The sequence below is a fragment of the Notothenia rossii genome, assembly GCF_949606895.1.
Source record: "Notothenia rossii genome assembly, chromosome: 7".
Classification (NCBI taxonomy): domain Eukaryota; kingdom Metazoa; phylum Chordata; class Actinopteri; order Perciformes; family Nototheniidae; genus Notothenia; species Notothenia rossii.
Genome location: NC_136905.1, coordinates 15873014 through 15888327, shown reverse-complemented (window position 1 = coordinate 15888327; position 15314 = coordinate 15873014). Strand labels below are relative to the sequence as shown.

General features: G+C 42.6%; 1 protein-coding gene across 1 annotated transcript; it reads right to left on the bottom strand.

Annotated features, from left to right (window-relative positions):
- Positions 1-180: 180 nt before the first annotated feature.
- Positions 181-14735, bottom strand: LOC307046531 (uncharacterized protein). Its single transcript, XM_079692921.1, has 12 exons — positions 14111-14735; positions 13327-13466; positions 12851-13026; positions 5874-6034; positions 5399-5539; positions 4814-4935; positions 4263-4431; positions 2117-2262; positions 953-1077; positions 750-876; positions 500-633; positions 181-408 (listed from the first exon to the last, which is right to left on the bottom strand). The coding sequence occupies exons 1-12, from the start codon at positions 14557-14559 to the stop codon at positions 283-285; spliced, it is 2016 nt and encodes a 671-aa protein (XP_079549047.1). The 5' UTR covers positions 14560-14735; the 3' UTR covers positions 181-282.
- Positions 14736-15314: the final 579 nt, after the last annotated feature.

The following is a 15314-nucleotide window of genomic DNA, read 5'->3' as shown; positions in this document are numbered from 1 at the left end:
CTACTCAGCTGCAAGGCTTCTTGGTGGTGACGTAGGGTTACATCTTGAGATAAAATGCAAGTGGAATGACCGGGCTGGGCGAGAGCTTGGTAGGTGATATTTTCCATGAGTGCTGTTTTTATCATTTGAAAGCCTGTAGATAACCTCCGGTCCAGCAAGTTAATAAAACCAGAGACAAAGTAATGGATACAGTAATAAAAACCGTAAAAAAATACTTTCTATATTTGACTTTGATCGTACATCCAGTGTTACATTCATTATTTGAAGTTTTCCAGATTGGCATCATTTGTAAAAGACAAGAAGTGAAGTCATGATGATGTATCCAGGATCCTTAGATGGATTAGGATCCTTTCCTTTGAACAAGCCAAAGTAGACAATCGTGTTTGAATTAAACTCGCTCATGTTCAGCTGAAAGAGGAAAGAAACAATGAGGTTACACACACTCAGTAAATATATATAGAATCAGCAGTTCATTATTTTTTTTTATCAAGGGCCGTACCTGTGTGGTGATATCCGTCCTCCAGGGGTCGACCTGCAGTCCATCACACCATCCTCCTCGTCCGTACAGCCATGTGCCGTGCTCGTTTGGTACCGCGCCCTCTTTCACTCTCAGGGTGCAGCCCAAAGGTGATCCTAATGGTTCCCCGCCAAACAGATATGAAAAAGGACAATACATTAATTTAAATGGAACTCAAAGTAGGATAGTTTGTCAACTACCTTCAGTAAATGTTCCTTAAAATATTCCTTACCGGCAGAATCGAATATGAGTGTGTTGTTAAAAACATTGTTGATCAAGAAGTTGTGGGAGGTGACGCAAAATTCTCCACAGTGGTTGTCATCGTAGCCGTGAGCCGTGATGATGGCGTATAACTCCACCTGAGGACAGACACACAGCAGCTGACGGACAGGAAATATATAAATAGTTAATAATGATCGGCATCAGATCTGTTACCTTTTTGGTTGATGCTGGGATGTGGACTTCGGTTGGCTTAAATCTTTTGTTGTAATTTTTGTCAAAGGTTCCCCCATTGTACAGTGCCATAACTCTGAATGGGCGGAGTGTCTGTGCACGATAATCTGCAACACAAAATGCTTTGCATTTAATTAAAATGTTTACAAAATACTAGGAGGTGATAAAGTATTGATCTAGCAAAACCACAGAGTAAAGAAATACTCTTTTACAAGTAACATTCCTTTATTCAAGATGAAATAATAAGCATCCAAATATACTTTGAAGAAGAGTAGGTGTATATTTTGGTAAGGGTTTTTGGTTGGTGTTGTGCTGGCACAGGTAGCTTGTGCATTTCACAAAGGAATCATCAAAGTCTTATCTTTATCAAAATTAATATATTTTGATGATGATTTATTTATTGACAACATTTGTATTACTCTGAATCTGCCAAGTTACTAATAACTCATGCTTTCCAAAAACAAAAGTCAGTAAATACACCATTTTTGTTTGGGATGTAAACAGTTAAAACAAGTAAAGTGCTGAAATATGTTTTTGGGCATAAAATGTGCATCTTACCAAATTTAATTTAAAAATAAATAAATTCATAATCTAAAATCTAATTTCTAATCATGCCCAATAGACTCCTGTCAAAACATCACGTGTCCTAAAACATACAGGCTGCACTCTGTTTTTAAGGAAGCTGATTCAAAGTATTTCCAGAAACTAAGTTTGTCACTTTTATCCAGACATCTTCCAGTAACAGACTGTTCCTTCCTGCAGAGAGATTCCTGCACTCTACTTTTGAAAGATCCAGCAGAGAGACAAAATGGATAGAAAGTGCTCGGTGGTGATTTTATGTCAGAGGGCAGCTCTCCATTGTCACAGTGGGATGGGACCACACTGAGCTGATAGTTTGGTGTTCAAAAAAACACATAGCTGGTGTTAGTTCTGACAACGAGGGTGCAAGATGCACGTAGTTTTAGCCCAAGATATTGGATCTTTTAGATTTTTGATGTTCCTGAAACAAATCATGAGTCACGAATGCTTCCTTCCTTCGGTTCCTTCTAACCGTTTGCACTAACCACATCCTGTAAGAAAAACAATTCTGTACTCCTCAGATTGAGCAACAATTAAAAAGGTTCACTGTGTAATGACACTTTCTACCTGTCTTGTTGCTGACACTCAACCTCAGGTTGAGGGAGGCGATCCACGGCATCGCCCACCACACCGTCTTCATGGTGAGGGTACACCTGTTGCCGTCCAGCAAGGGGATCAGAGGAGACACGTCTGTCAGCCAGCGCCCAGTACCTCTGGAAAAATAAAAAATACAGAACCATCAAATCACACATATCAGAAAAAAACAGGCTGGTATTTAAGAGGAATACTTTGACATTTTGGGAAATGGGCATATTTGAAAGAAATTGAATACCATTGTGTTTAGATACCATGAAGCTAAATAAATGTTTTCTTTTCTTTTAACAAACCACAAAAGCTGTAGATTATTGATATTGTTGTGAAAATACTGAATGTACTCTTCCAATATCATGATAACAAAGGCCCAACTGTAGCCGTGTACGTAACAGGATATAGGATTACCTAGAAGAGCGTCAGGACGTACTGTTTTAGGAATATGATAGCTCTGTGACAACGATTAAAATGATGATTCAGCCTCTATGGAGACAGACATATGACAAGCATGATCATTTCTGACGTGGGCCTTAGCTAATCTAAACTAAACATTGTATACTGCAGCTCTGTGTGTGATGACTACTTCCATTCTTGCAAGGATAATAAATACATGTAAATACCTCCTACAAAGGCTGCGCCAACAGGGTGTTGAGGGCTCCGCTCTCGACTGGCTCACCTCCTACCTCACCGACAGGCAACAATTCATCTCCCTCTCTGGCCACACATCCGCCCTCTCCCCAGTCACACAGGGGGTCCCCCAGGGCTCAGTCCTCGGCCCCCTCCTCTTCATCTGCTATCTTTTCCCCCTTGGTCACATTATTCGCAACCTCAACCTTGATTTCCACTGTTACGCCGATGACACCCAGATCTACATCACCACCAAATCCCCTCACAACCCTCCCCTCACCCATATCGAAACCTGCATCTCTTCAATAAAAACATGGCTGACTCACAATTTCCTTAAACTCAACAGTGATAAAACAGAGCTACTCATCATAGGCACCAGATCAACCCTCAATAAAACAGGACCCATTTCACTCACCATTGAGAATTCGACCATCACCCCCTCCCCCCTGGCACGCAATCTTGGCGTTATCCTGGACCCCACCCTCTCCTTTGACCCCCATGTCAGCTCCATCATCAAGATCTCCTACTTCCACCTCCGCCGCATTGCCAAAATCAAACACTACCTCCCCCCCCGTGCTGCTGAATCCCTCATCCATGCCTTCATCACCTCCCGCCTCGACTATTGCAACGCCCTCCTCACTGGCATCTCCTCCCATTCCCTCCATAGACTCCAAATGGTACAAAACTCTGCTGCCCGCCTCCTCACCCACACCCGGACCCGTGAACACATCACTCCCGTTCTCCGCTCTCTTCACTGGCTCCCCATCAAACAACGCATCATCTTCAAAACACTCCTCCTCACCTATAAAGCCCTTCACCACCTAGCCCCCCCTACCTCTCTGACCTCCTCATCCCCTACAACCCCCCCCGAGCCCTCCGATCCTCCTCCACTCTCTCCCTCACAGTACCACCATCAAGACTCAAAACATTTGGCAACAGAGCATTCTCCAGATCAGCACCCCGCCTCTGGAACTCCCTCCCCCAATCTGTCCGCCACTCTCCCACACTGTCTACCTTCAAAACCCAGCTGAAAACATACCTCTTCTCCCAAGCCTTCAACTTACCCTACCCCCCAACCCACTGACTTCACTCACACCCCACGCTGTATCTCTTATTCACCCCACGCTGCATCTCTTATTCATACATTCATCAACTTTTTCTTTCCTCTTTTCCATTATGTTGTCTTTTGCTCGTTGTCCTATGCTTGCTCCCCCCCTGTGTTGTCCTCTGCCTGTTCATGTAATGTTCATGTTCAATTTTCTTGTCCAATATGTTGTCTTCTGCCTGTTCACCCCCTTTCTGTACTTTTAATTTTTTTTGTAAGCGACTTTGGGTTATTGAAAAGCGCTATATAAATAAAAGTTATTATTATTATTATTATGTATCCTGATATTGAAGCTCAAGCCGGTGACAAGTGACGAACAGATATGAATAGTCATTTTCATGATCATCTTTTGTATTCATGCCATCCGATTGTTTTCTATCAGCATCTTGCCTGCGGAAGGCTGTGATCCATCGACCGAGCTCCATGTTGCAGTGCGGGCCGAGGGGATCGCAGCAGACAAACAGCTGCACTGTGTGATCCCAGTGAGCGCAGGACGAGTCTCTCCCGCCGGGACACGACAGAGACGCGTCCAGCTCCAGCTTGTCAAAATTTGACAAGGCTGCAGAAAGACATAATGGAAAAATGTTGGGTCATTACATTGCTAAGGTTCCCCTTGGGCTGCAATAACTGTTCACACTGATGCTCCTAATTCCTTTTACTTTTAACGCTCATTTTGTCTCGCAGAACAGGGTCAGTTGTTTTGAACGGTCTCCAATCGATGCTTTGGACAAAAGTATCCCATAAAATTGATTTTATCATCAAAGTTAGACTTAAATCTATTTGATAGCCATCGCATACAACAGCTACACAGACAAATGCGTAAAACCTGCAATAAACGGTAAGATTCTTTGCACATTTCTAGTTTCCCTTCATTTCACTGTGCAACTGGAAACCAGAACTTGAGGAATAGCATCAGTCCTACATATAGTTGCTGGGGTTACCTAGCGGCAGGTCGACTGTAGCCACTGCTCCTTTCTCCCCATGCATTAGGGCTTTGTCAAAGACTGAAATAATCTTTGCAGGACTTTGAAGTTTGGTCTGAAGATCTGCATAAAAATCAAACCTTGAAAGAGAGAAAAAAAAGATAAATGTCAACATTTACTTTTCGCACATGGAAACGGTTACTGCTATGGAAGGTATACACCTCAATTTTACATTTCTGAAAAACATTGATTTATAGAAAAAATGGTAGACATTTTGTTTTAAGACTTTGAATAATTAGATTGTGTATTATTTATACATTTAGAGATTACTTCAAGAGACTTACTAAACTATACTGAACATATTTGCCGTTTGCACTTTGTACAATTTTACTTTACGATCTCTAATAATAATAATCTCTGTCTGCAGTTCCTAGTTTACCTGCCTGATTCTCAAGCTCTTTATGAACAGACATTCAAAAAGCCGCTCAACACTTTCCCCTCAGGGAATCCCCTCATCATCTGAAGTGCAGATACATTATTCTGATCATTTGAGTGAATATAAACATGACATGTATCCATTCAGACCTTCATTTGTGTCCTTACCACTGTGCCTGCCAGTTGATGAAGCTGAATGAGGGGTAAATGAACCAGCCCATCTCAGCCATTAGCCCCTGATGGTCAATACTGATGAAGAAGTTTGGGGACGGAGTGTGTTGGAAGGACACAAACACCGGCTGTCCAAACCTAGAAAAGACAAATTCAAAAAAGATGTCAAATGTAAACATGATGGTACAAACTTTCAAACAATTTACAATGAGCCTAAATCAGCAGATAATTCAAATCCAGAGAGATATGGAAAGATGATTTTTAGGAGACAACACTTTCCCCCTGAAGAGCTTATCAATTATTTTGGAAACGTTGGTTTTAGTTGTGACAGCAGCTTCATTAATTAAAGAGGAAGCAAACAGATTTAAGAGATGAATTGCTTCAACCTTTAAAGTGTTCAGTTAATCTATGTTCAAGGCTGTTAATCATGAATGTGAGGAAGCGTCTAATCCTCCTGGTGACTCGGCCTTACTGGAGCGCCTGGGCGACGGAAACCTCCAGATGCACCATGGCAGCAGGGATGCCCAGCGTCGTGTCGCACTCATCCCCGACACAGTTCATGTCCTGGATCGGGTTACCGGGCAGAGTGTAGACAAGGACACCGGAGGCGTTGGATTTAGTCATGCTCTGCACCTGGAAGGTCAGAGTTAATGAAGTCATATCAGATAAAGGTCAATACTTCCTGTGTGTTTACAAAAACAGGTTAGGAGGAAACAAATAATGAAAAGCAGCAGGATTGAGACAGAGAGCTATTTTTATTATCACTTCACTCTGTTTGTTATTCTATTGATTATGTTCATTAAAGGTTTGTGAGAAATGCAGATTGCATTTAGCCCAAGTTAAGGATATTCCTTCAAAAGCTTGTTTTGCCCAAAAAGCTCTAATATTTAATCTAAGGATTTTCAATATGAATGTAGAGAACAGCAGAAAAAACAGCAATTCACGTCACATTGAAAAAGCTGCAACACTTGTAAAATATTTGGTGGTTTGAATAGTGTTAATTACATATCACCAATGTTGGGACTAACGCGTTACAAAGTAACACGTTACTGTAACGCCGTTATTTTTGGCAGTAACTAGTAGCTTGGGTGCACATGAATCGCGTATGAACAATAAGTAAATCAGACTCGGTATTCTCTTCAGCATGTCTCCGGTAAGTTTATTCACAGACTGACAACAGTCAACGTAGTGACGTCACATTAGGACGTACCTTCATACAAGAACAGAATAACAGTGCGACTGCTACCGTAGTACACAGACTAAGGGCGTCATCAAATAATAATACTTAACACCCCCACTCGCTCTTAGCTTACTGGGTTACCTGAGAACAAAACAAAATAAGGCTTCTTTTTCTTTTACCTTAACTATGTTAACTCTTTGCCCTTCTAGGTGCCAAACATATCCTGAGCAAACCTCTTTAGCTTTATTTTGGTGGCTGGTTTTGTCATCACATCAGCGATCATTTGCTCAGTAGGACAGTATTCCAAAATTACCTTTCCACTATTTACAGTCTCCCTTATGAAATGGTACTTAATATCAATGTGCTTGCACCTTTGCCTGTTTACTGGGTTTCTGGCTAGTGCTATAGTACCTTGGTTGTCTTCGTACACCTTTGTTTGTGCATATTTGTATTTGTCTATACCTCTGAGTAATTGTTCTAAGTAGATGTATTCCTGTATGGCTGATGCTAAGGCCATGTACTCTGCCTCGCAGGTAGATAGTGCAACCGTAGGTTGTTTCCTTGCCTTCCATGAGATCAAGGAGCTTCCTTCACTGAGACTGGCACAATATCCTGATGTACTACGTCTGTCTGTTACGTCTGATGCCCAGTCAGCATCACTGTACACTCTCAGACCTAGTCTATCTGTGTCATTTCTCTTAAAGCATAACCCCTGTTCTGCTGTACCTTTAAGGTATCTGAACACATGTTTTACTGTGTTCCAGTGCTCTTCAGTTGGTTCAGCAAAGTGCTGAGATAGTTTACTGACCACAAAACATATATCTGGTCGAGTGCATGTGGACAAGTAGATTAAACTTCCTACTGCCTCCCTGTACTTTCTTGGCTCTTTAATGTTTTCAGCGTCTGCTGTGTATTCTAGTTTTGGCTCACATGGTGTGTCTCTGGACTTGCAATCCTGCATTTCAAATCTCTCCAGTATTTTGCTCACATATCTCTTTTGAGACATTTTGACTTGACCTTCTGTTTGCTCAAAATCTATACCTAAGAAATATTTCAACTTTCCCAGGTTTTTCATTTTGAACCTTTCAGTGAGCATCCCCTTTACACTTTCCAATACACCCTCGTTGCTGGCTGCTATAATGAGATCGTCAACCCATATTATTAGGATTACCTTTTCGCTGTGCTTTTCTCTTGTATACACACAGTGATCAGCTGGGTTTTGTACAAAACCATTTTCAGTCAAACATGTATGTAACATAGCATTCCAGTTTCTGCCTGACTGCTTTAAACCATAGAGAGATTTGTGCAACTTGCATACTAACTCTTCACCTGTTTTTGACTGTTTCTCATAACCTTCTGGTTGTGTCATATATATTTCACAATCAATGGGTGCATGTAAATAGGCTGTTTTAACATCCATTTGGTGTAAGATTAAGTTCTCCTGTGCTGCCTTTTGCATGAGTACTCTTACACTTGTCATATCAGCTGTGGGTGAGAATGTCTCATCATAGTCGATTCCTGGTTTCTGACTGTAGCCTTTAGCTACAAATCGCGCCTTGTACTTGTCTGACCCATCAATGTCACTCTTGAGTGGGTAGACCCATCTACCCCCCACTGCCCGTTTGCCTGGTGGCAATTGGGTGAGGTTGAAGGTCTCGTTCTCCTCCAGTGATCTCATCTCCTCGTTCATGGCATTTTTCCACTGCCTTGATTTGGGTGACGCTATGGCGTCCTGGAAGGTTTGAGGAATGTCGCATACTGCTCTGTAACAAAAATCCATGCATGTTTGCAGTTTGTCCTCCGTATCGTCAGTCTCAAACTCCTGTAGGTGAGCTGGTCTCCTCCTGGTTCTGGGTGGGTTTTTTCTGTTTGGAGTCTCGGTGACTTTACCCGGCTGTGTACGTTCAGTCTGTTCAGGTAAAGTCCCAGAAGCACCACTTTGAGTATCTTGACCTGGCACATTTCCCACATCACATTCATCAACAACATTTTCATCGCTGTCCTTGACCCTGGGATGTACATCACAATCACCATATTCATTGTATGACTCTGGTGTTTGTGTTTCCTTTTCTTTATCCCCCTTTGTTGTGAATTTTACCAATCTGTGCTTTTGGACCCTCTCTGTGTCTGGATAATACACCAGGTAAGCTGGGCTATTTTTATCATAGCCTATGAAAACACCTTGCTCACACCTAGGGTCGAGCTTTCCCTTCTCTTGTTTGTAAGCAAAACACACTGACCCAAATTTCTGAAGTTTGGATATATTTGGTTCTTTGCCTGTGAACAGCTCGTATGGCGTTTTCTTTGTGCGCCTACTGTAACACCTGTTCCTTACATAAGCTGCTGTCTGTATGGCGTAGTTCCATAGTTTATTTGGTAACTTGCTTTCTATCAGTAAGCATCTGCCCATATCATAGAGAGTTCGCCAACCTCTCTCTGCTGTACCATTTTGGTGGGGTGAATAGGGTGCAGACGTCTCGTGTCTAATCCTATTTTTGGTTAACAGTGCCTGGAAGTCTCGGCTTGTAAACTCAGTGCCGTTATCTGAACGGATACACTTAACTTCTCCGTAAGGTGCTATGTCTGCTAAGAACCTTTCTGTGGCCTGCACTGTATCACTCTTGGACCTTAGAAAATACACAAAATTAGTACCAGAGTAGTCGTCTGTAAAAGACTGTGTATATCTGTGCCCTTCTATGCTTGGTGTTGACATGGGACCGGCTAAGTCTGTGTGGACTAGTTCTAAGGGCATCTTAGCCTTTTTGTCTGGCTCCCTATTTCTCGTTTGGGTGAACTTGCCCTGTGTACACACTTCACACAACTGAGCTGGTTTGACTGCACTTCCTCTTATCTCCATGCCTTTCACTACACCTTGTAAATTTTGTACATCTTCGTAATTGCAATGACCCAAAATTTCATGCCAAGTTTGCATGTCGTGACACCCTTTACATTGGTCAACATTCCCCTCAACAGTTGGTAAGTAATACAAATTTACACTTTCATGGATGTCAAACCTGCTGCCGTCTTTGGTAACCATGTGACTGTCCCCTTTCTTGAAGGTGATTGTCGCCCCTCCGTTTGTTGCTCTTGCCACCGAAAAGATGTCATGTGGGTATGAGGGCATGTACAGTGCATCCCGTAGCTGTGCTCTGTGTTGTCGTCCGGCGTCGTCTAATAGACATATCACCGCCGTTCCTCTTCTCTGTGCTGTTCCATTGCACTTGGTCCCGTCAGCTAACTCCACTGAATGAGACTCGGGCTGGAATGAATCGTCGAAGCTTTTAAACTTTCCGATGTCGTTCACGATGTGGGATGTCGCTCCTGCGTCCACCATGATGCCTTTCATCTTCACGTTGTCTGGTGGTTTCCCGCTCTTTGTGTGCTTGGCCTTGAAGAGATGGTCTTGGTCGCCATTCTGTTCCTCTGCGACTTTTCTGGCACCATCTTCTCCCCCCTTTTTCTTACAGAGTGATTCATCGTGTGTATTCCTTTTGCAGTTACCGCACCACACTTTTCGAAAACATTTTCTTGATATGTGTCCTTTTATTCCACACTTGTAGCACGTCACATTGGCATCTTCATCTCTTCTGTTGCTAGCGTGCGTCTTGGTGCCTCGGCCTTGCCTTGCACATGTTTTCATCACATTATCTGTGGATTCTGCTGTGTTCATTTTCTCCGACTCTTCATAGACCCTTAATCTTCTTCTAAAGTCTGTGAACGTAACGTTATCTTCGTTCTGTGTTACATGGACGGCGAATGGCTTGAAGGAGTCTGGTAACCCATTTAGTATCATGGCTATGGTCAGTCCATCACTCATGGTCTCGCCTGCATCTCTCAGGGCTGTAATCACGTTCTCTGCCCTTATCATGTAGTCGGTAACACTCTCGTTGTCTGCCATGTGCAGCCTCGTTAACGACGTGTATAAGTTTATTATCCTCGGCTTGCTTTTCCCTGAATAATGTTCTTTCAGTATTTTCAGAGCCTTCCTGCCGTCATCTGCGGCCTCATGTCTTATTAGCGACAGGCTCTTATCATCTATCAGCCTTATTAGCTCAGCATAGCAATCAGCATTCTTCCTTCTATCTGCATCTAGCTGTTCTTGATCAGCACCGGTGGGCTCATGTAAGATAGTCTCTTTTAGCCTCAGAGTATGTAAGCAGCCTAGGAATCTTGTTTCCCAAAGGTCATACTTATCTTCACATCCTTTGAATAAGAGCTGCGGTGCCAGGAGACCTGTTGCTCTGCTTGCCATTTTTGCGCGCCAACTTTACCGCGAGGGCTACTAGCTTGCTAATATACTTCACTTGCTAAGCTAGCTTGTTAGCTTAATTGGCTAACGCGTAATACGTCGCGTAACACTTCTTCCGATAATCTAACTCACTTATCTCCAAGTCGGTTTGTGTCCAACTCTGCCTGGGCCCATAACCTGTTAAGCTTGGGTGCACATGAATCGCGTATGAACAATAAGTAAATCAGACTCGGTATTCTCTTCAGCATGTCTCCGGTAAGTTTATTCACAGACTGACAACAGTCAACGTAGTGACGTCACATTAGGACGTACCTTCATACAAGAACAGAATAACAGTGCGACTGCTACCGTAGTACACAGACTAAGGGCGTCATCAAATAATAATACTTAACACTCTAACGCGTTATTTTTTAAATTCAGTAACTCAGTTACCGTTACTACATGGTGCGTTACTCCGTTATTTTTTTTATATAGTCTCGGCTCCCAGACGTTGGTGAGCGGCGCCAACAGCGAGGCGAACAGAGATGAGAACTGTACGTACAGTACTTGAGTAAATGTACTTAGATACTTCCTGTGTCACATGCGGAGACGCTTTGTGGGCGTGTTTGTGTTTAGTTAGCCTACTAACAATACTATCATGGCGACGGCGGAGCACAAGTCGAGTTTCTCCGCATGGAGATATGCTCACTATTTTACTTTTCTCGAGCATAAAGAAAATAATGTGTTAGTTAAGTGTAAGTTGTGTCTTGGCGGGTCAAAGATCCTATCTACTGCTCAAAACAGCAATTCCAATCTGTTAAAACATCTGCAAAAACAACATGCTGGGACGAAGCTATTAGTTAAGAGCACAGACCCAGAGCTATCCGACGCCACCTCACCTCCACCTCCACCCAAGCAACAGCGGCTGGATTTCAACCGAGGGACTGCTAGTCAGGTGAAAGTGGATAAAGCCATTGCACGGTATGTTGTTGAACACGTGCAGGCTATTTCTACAGTGGAGTCACCCGCTTTCAGGGAGCTAGTAAGCATGATACCATGTCCGGGAGGCACACGGCATATGGGACGCAAAACGTTTTCCAACTACCTGGAGAAAGAATATACCAAAAAGGATAGCGAGCTAAAGAAAACATTTGAGGGGCTGGAATACATCTCGACCACCGCAGACATTTGGTCTGTCCACAACAGAAGCTTCCTCGGGATAACATCTCACTGGATAAACCCCACCACTTTACAACGCCAGAAAGCTGCGTTGGCCTGTAAAAGGATAAAGGGTAGGCACACGTACGATCTTATTGCTAGTGAGATTGACCACATTCACTCTTTGTATGGAGTGTCAACAAAAGTTACCTCCACGGTTACTGATAACGGCTCTAACTTTGTGAAAGCCTTTGCCATGTATCAACCGGAATCGCTCTCTGACGACGATAAATTGGCACTTTGAAACATATCTTTGTTTTTGTATAGACCACATTGCTTAGCAGAGTTCAGTGATGCAAATGCATGTCAAGTTGATCAACAGATTGTATTATTCTCCAATGCAATAACAGTACTTAAATGAAGGCTATAAGGGCATTAATGGGAGCTTGTCTTTTCTGGGAGCCCTTTTTTTAAGTAACTAAAACGTTACTTTTCACAGTAACGCATTACTTTTTGGCGTAAATAATCGGTAAAGTAACTGAGTTACTTTTGAAATGAAGTAACTAGTAATGTAACTAGTTACTGGTTTTCAGTAACTAGCACAACACTGCATATCACCAACCCTGCAATTAAAGGATGACCATACTCTATATCCTAAGCCAAAGCCCACAAGTCAAACCAAAGGGCAAAATGTATCTTTGCAGACTTCCTTTTTTCCTCTTGTGTTATCTGGCGAATAGGAGTATGACTGTGATTTCAGCACTGAGTCACTTCTCAGACGGATGGAAGGAGTGAAGGATTTTATGTTTTATTTTTATTTTTAAAGTAGATGTGATCAAACACAAGACAGATGTTTTAAATAGATGTGCTGAAACCATCAGACCTTAGTGAAGAAGGAGCAGCCGCCCTCAGACACCCAGGCCAGAGCACCCTCCACCGAGGGGGAAGGTTCACACCCGTCGCCTGCATCCGTCAGCAGATACGTCCTATGATCCCAGCGCACTGAGAGCCAATCGTACCGGGCATCAAGTCTCTTGATGATTATAGGCATGTGCCACTCTGTGAGAAGAAAAAAACAACTTTAAAAAATGATTTAAAAATAGGAACTTGCTCGCCTCTTTCGTGTTACAGGATATTTCAGTGAGACTTTAAGGGATGTTTCCTTCAAAGAAAATCCTATTTTACCGGAAAACAAAGCAACCATATTGTGGGCAAAGTAAAGACAGTATTAAGTTATTTGAGGAAAAGCAACACATGTATAGTGCAGTTATAGGTAGATTATGAGAGTGATATAGTGTCTTTACTTGATGTATAAATTACACTAATGAAAGATAGTCCCACTCCCAATGATGCTCTTACCTTTGGATTTGAAAACGACCTGGGAGAAGACGCAGCCACGCCCCATGCAGCGCCAGTAGTAAAGCACATTGGGGATCCAGTTCCCCAGAGCGAAGACCGGCACCGGAGAAAAGTGCAGCCTGGACAGAACCTCCTTATTGCTGCAGAAACAGGCAGGATGTTAAACGTGGTTTGTCAAAGTGGTTACCAATATGTTGGGGTTGAGCTAACTGAAATTTGTGATAAACTACACCCTGAAAAAATAATAGTCTTAATAGAAGTCGTTAACTGAGGCTTTATCATGGTAATACATATTATTTCACGTTCTATTGTCACAAAATGTGTGGAATTTTACTTTGATCATACTCTGAGTCAGAATTATACACGTTAGTAGCCTTAACAAGCACAACATTTGTATATCTATGTTCTAAATGTGTTAACAGTGGGGGTTTGTTCATATATTAATAGTCTGATTTATATACAAATATTTGCATTCCTTAAAACATAGACATCATTTTTGTTATGCTTCTCTGAGTTGTATAGAGATATCCATAATTCCATCTGTAAAAACCTTTTACTCTATATTATATAATTTTAACAAAGAAAAACATAATTTTGGTTAAGAATTATATTTCAGAAATGTTTGCAACGGATGATGTTGCCTATTTCACACAAATAATCAGACATATTTTTTTTTAATATATCTGTTCACTTGTACAGTCTTCCCTTGATATATAAAACATCCCCGCATCACTGTGCTTTAGGGCAGGGCAGAGCCCTAGGGCAGAGGTCTGTCCCGGGTCACCTGCGCATGGCGACCCTCTGCAGCTGCTGCCTCATCCACAGAGCGTCACTGACCGCGGAGTCGTCCAGCGACAGGAAGAGCACCTGGCTGCTGACGGGGAGCTCCTCCACCAGGCTGCTCAGGGAAGACTCCGAGCTCCACAGACACTCCAGGAAGGCAGACTTGTTGGAGAAGGCGTGGATGATGAGAGGACCCCGCTGAGCACCGGGCTCGTAAGAGAACTCCCCATCCAGAGTGGCGACCCTGAAGGCGGCGGCGGGGTCTCCTGGCTCCGGGCCGTCCGGGGAGGAGGCTTTACTGGACCGGAGGCTGAGCGCCGCCGAGTCCATGGACTCACAGGCCTTCCCATCCTCGATCAGTTTCGGTTTCCCTGCAGCTTCACTCACATGAGCTGTCAGAACAACAGCAACGAGCCACAACATTGAGGGCTTTGGACGCAACAAAACCATGTTCTGCTCACGCCGAGTGGCTGTGAACTCAAATAGTCTATGAGCCAAACATACTTTTTTTAACAGATTGTATCTATGTGTCAAAGGTCAGAATGCTGACTCTTTCTGATAATGGCTTTACGGACTTCCTAATATTATCCACTCACTGACTTTTGAGTTGGAGGCGGGCCGTGCTGCTGTCTACGGTGGCCCAACGGGGACACGCGGCCTTAAAAAACTCGAAAACGCGATCTCAAATGGTCACCAAATGAATCCGGATTATATACATTTTGGATAAACTTCACAGGGACCCTTAATGCCTTGAGCAAACATATGGTGTTAAATAGTCTCAGAAAATCTCTATCGGCTAATGTATTCAACTATGTTGTAAAACAGCCTTATTCTGCAATATTGTGTGTAGCCTATATCACTTAATGTCGAATTCATCATGTGACCGTGCACAACAAAAAACATTTAAGCATCATAATGCAATAATTATAACACAACTGCCATTACTCCATTCTCATACAATGATACATTCGGCATATATCCGATTTTTTTTTTCCTTCTAAAGTAGGATAGAATAGGCTACTTCTTAAAATCAGGGACTGCTGTTGAAAATGAAACTAAACTGTTGAAATGATGGCTAAACTTGCATATATAATGAATGAAATATTACGCTAGTGTGATTTTTACATTTAAATACCCATCAGTGTAAAGCAGTCATTTTATTTTCGACCAGCTACATTAAAATGCTTTTCAAACTGTGTAATATG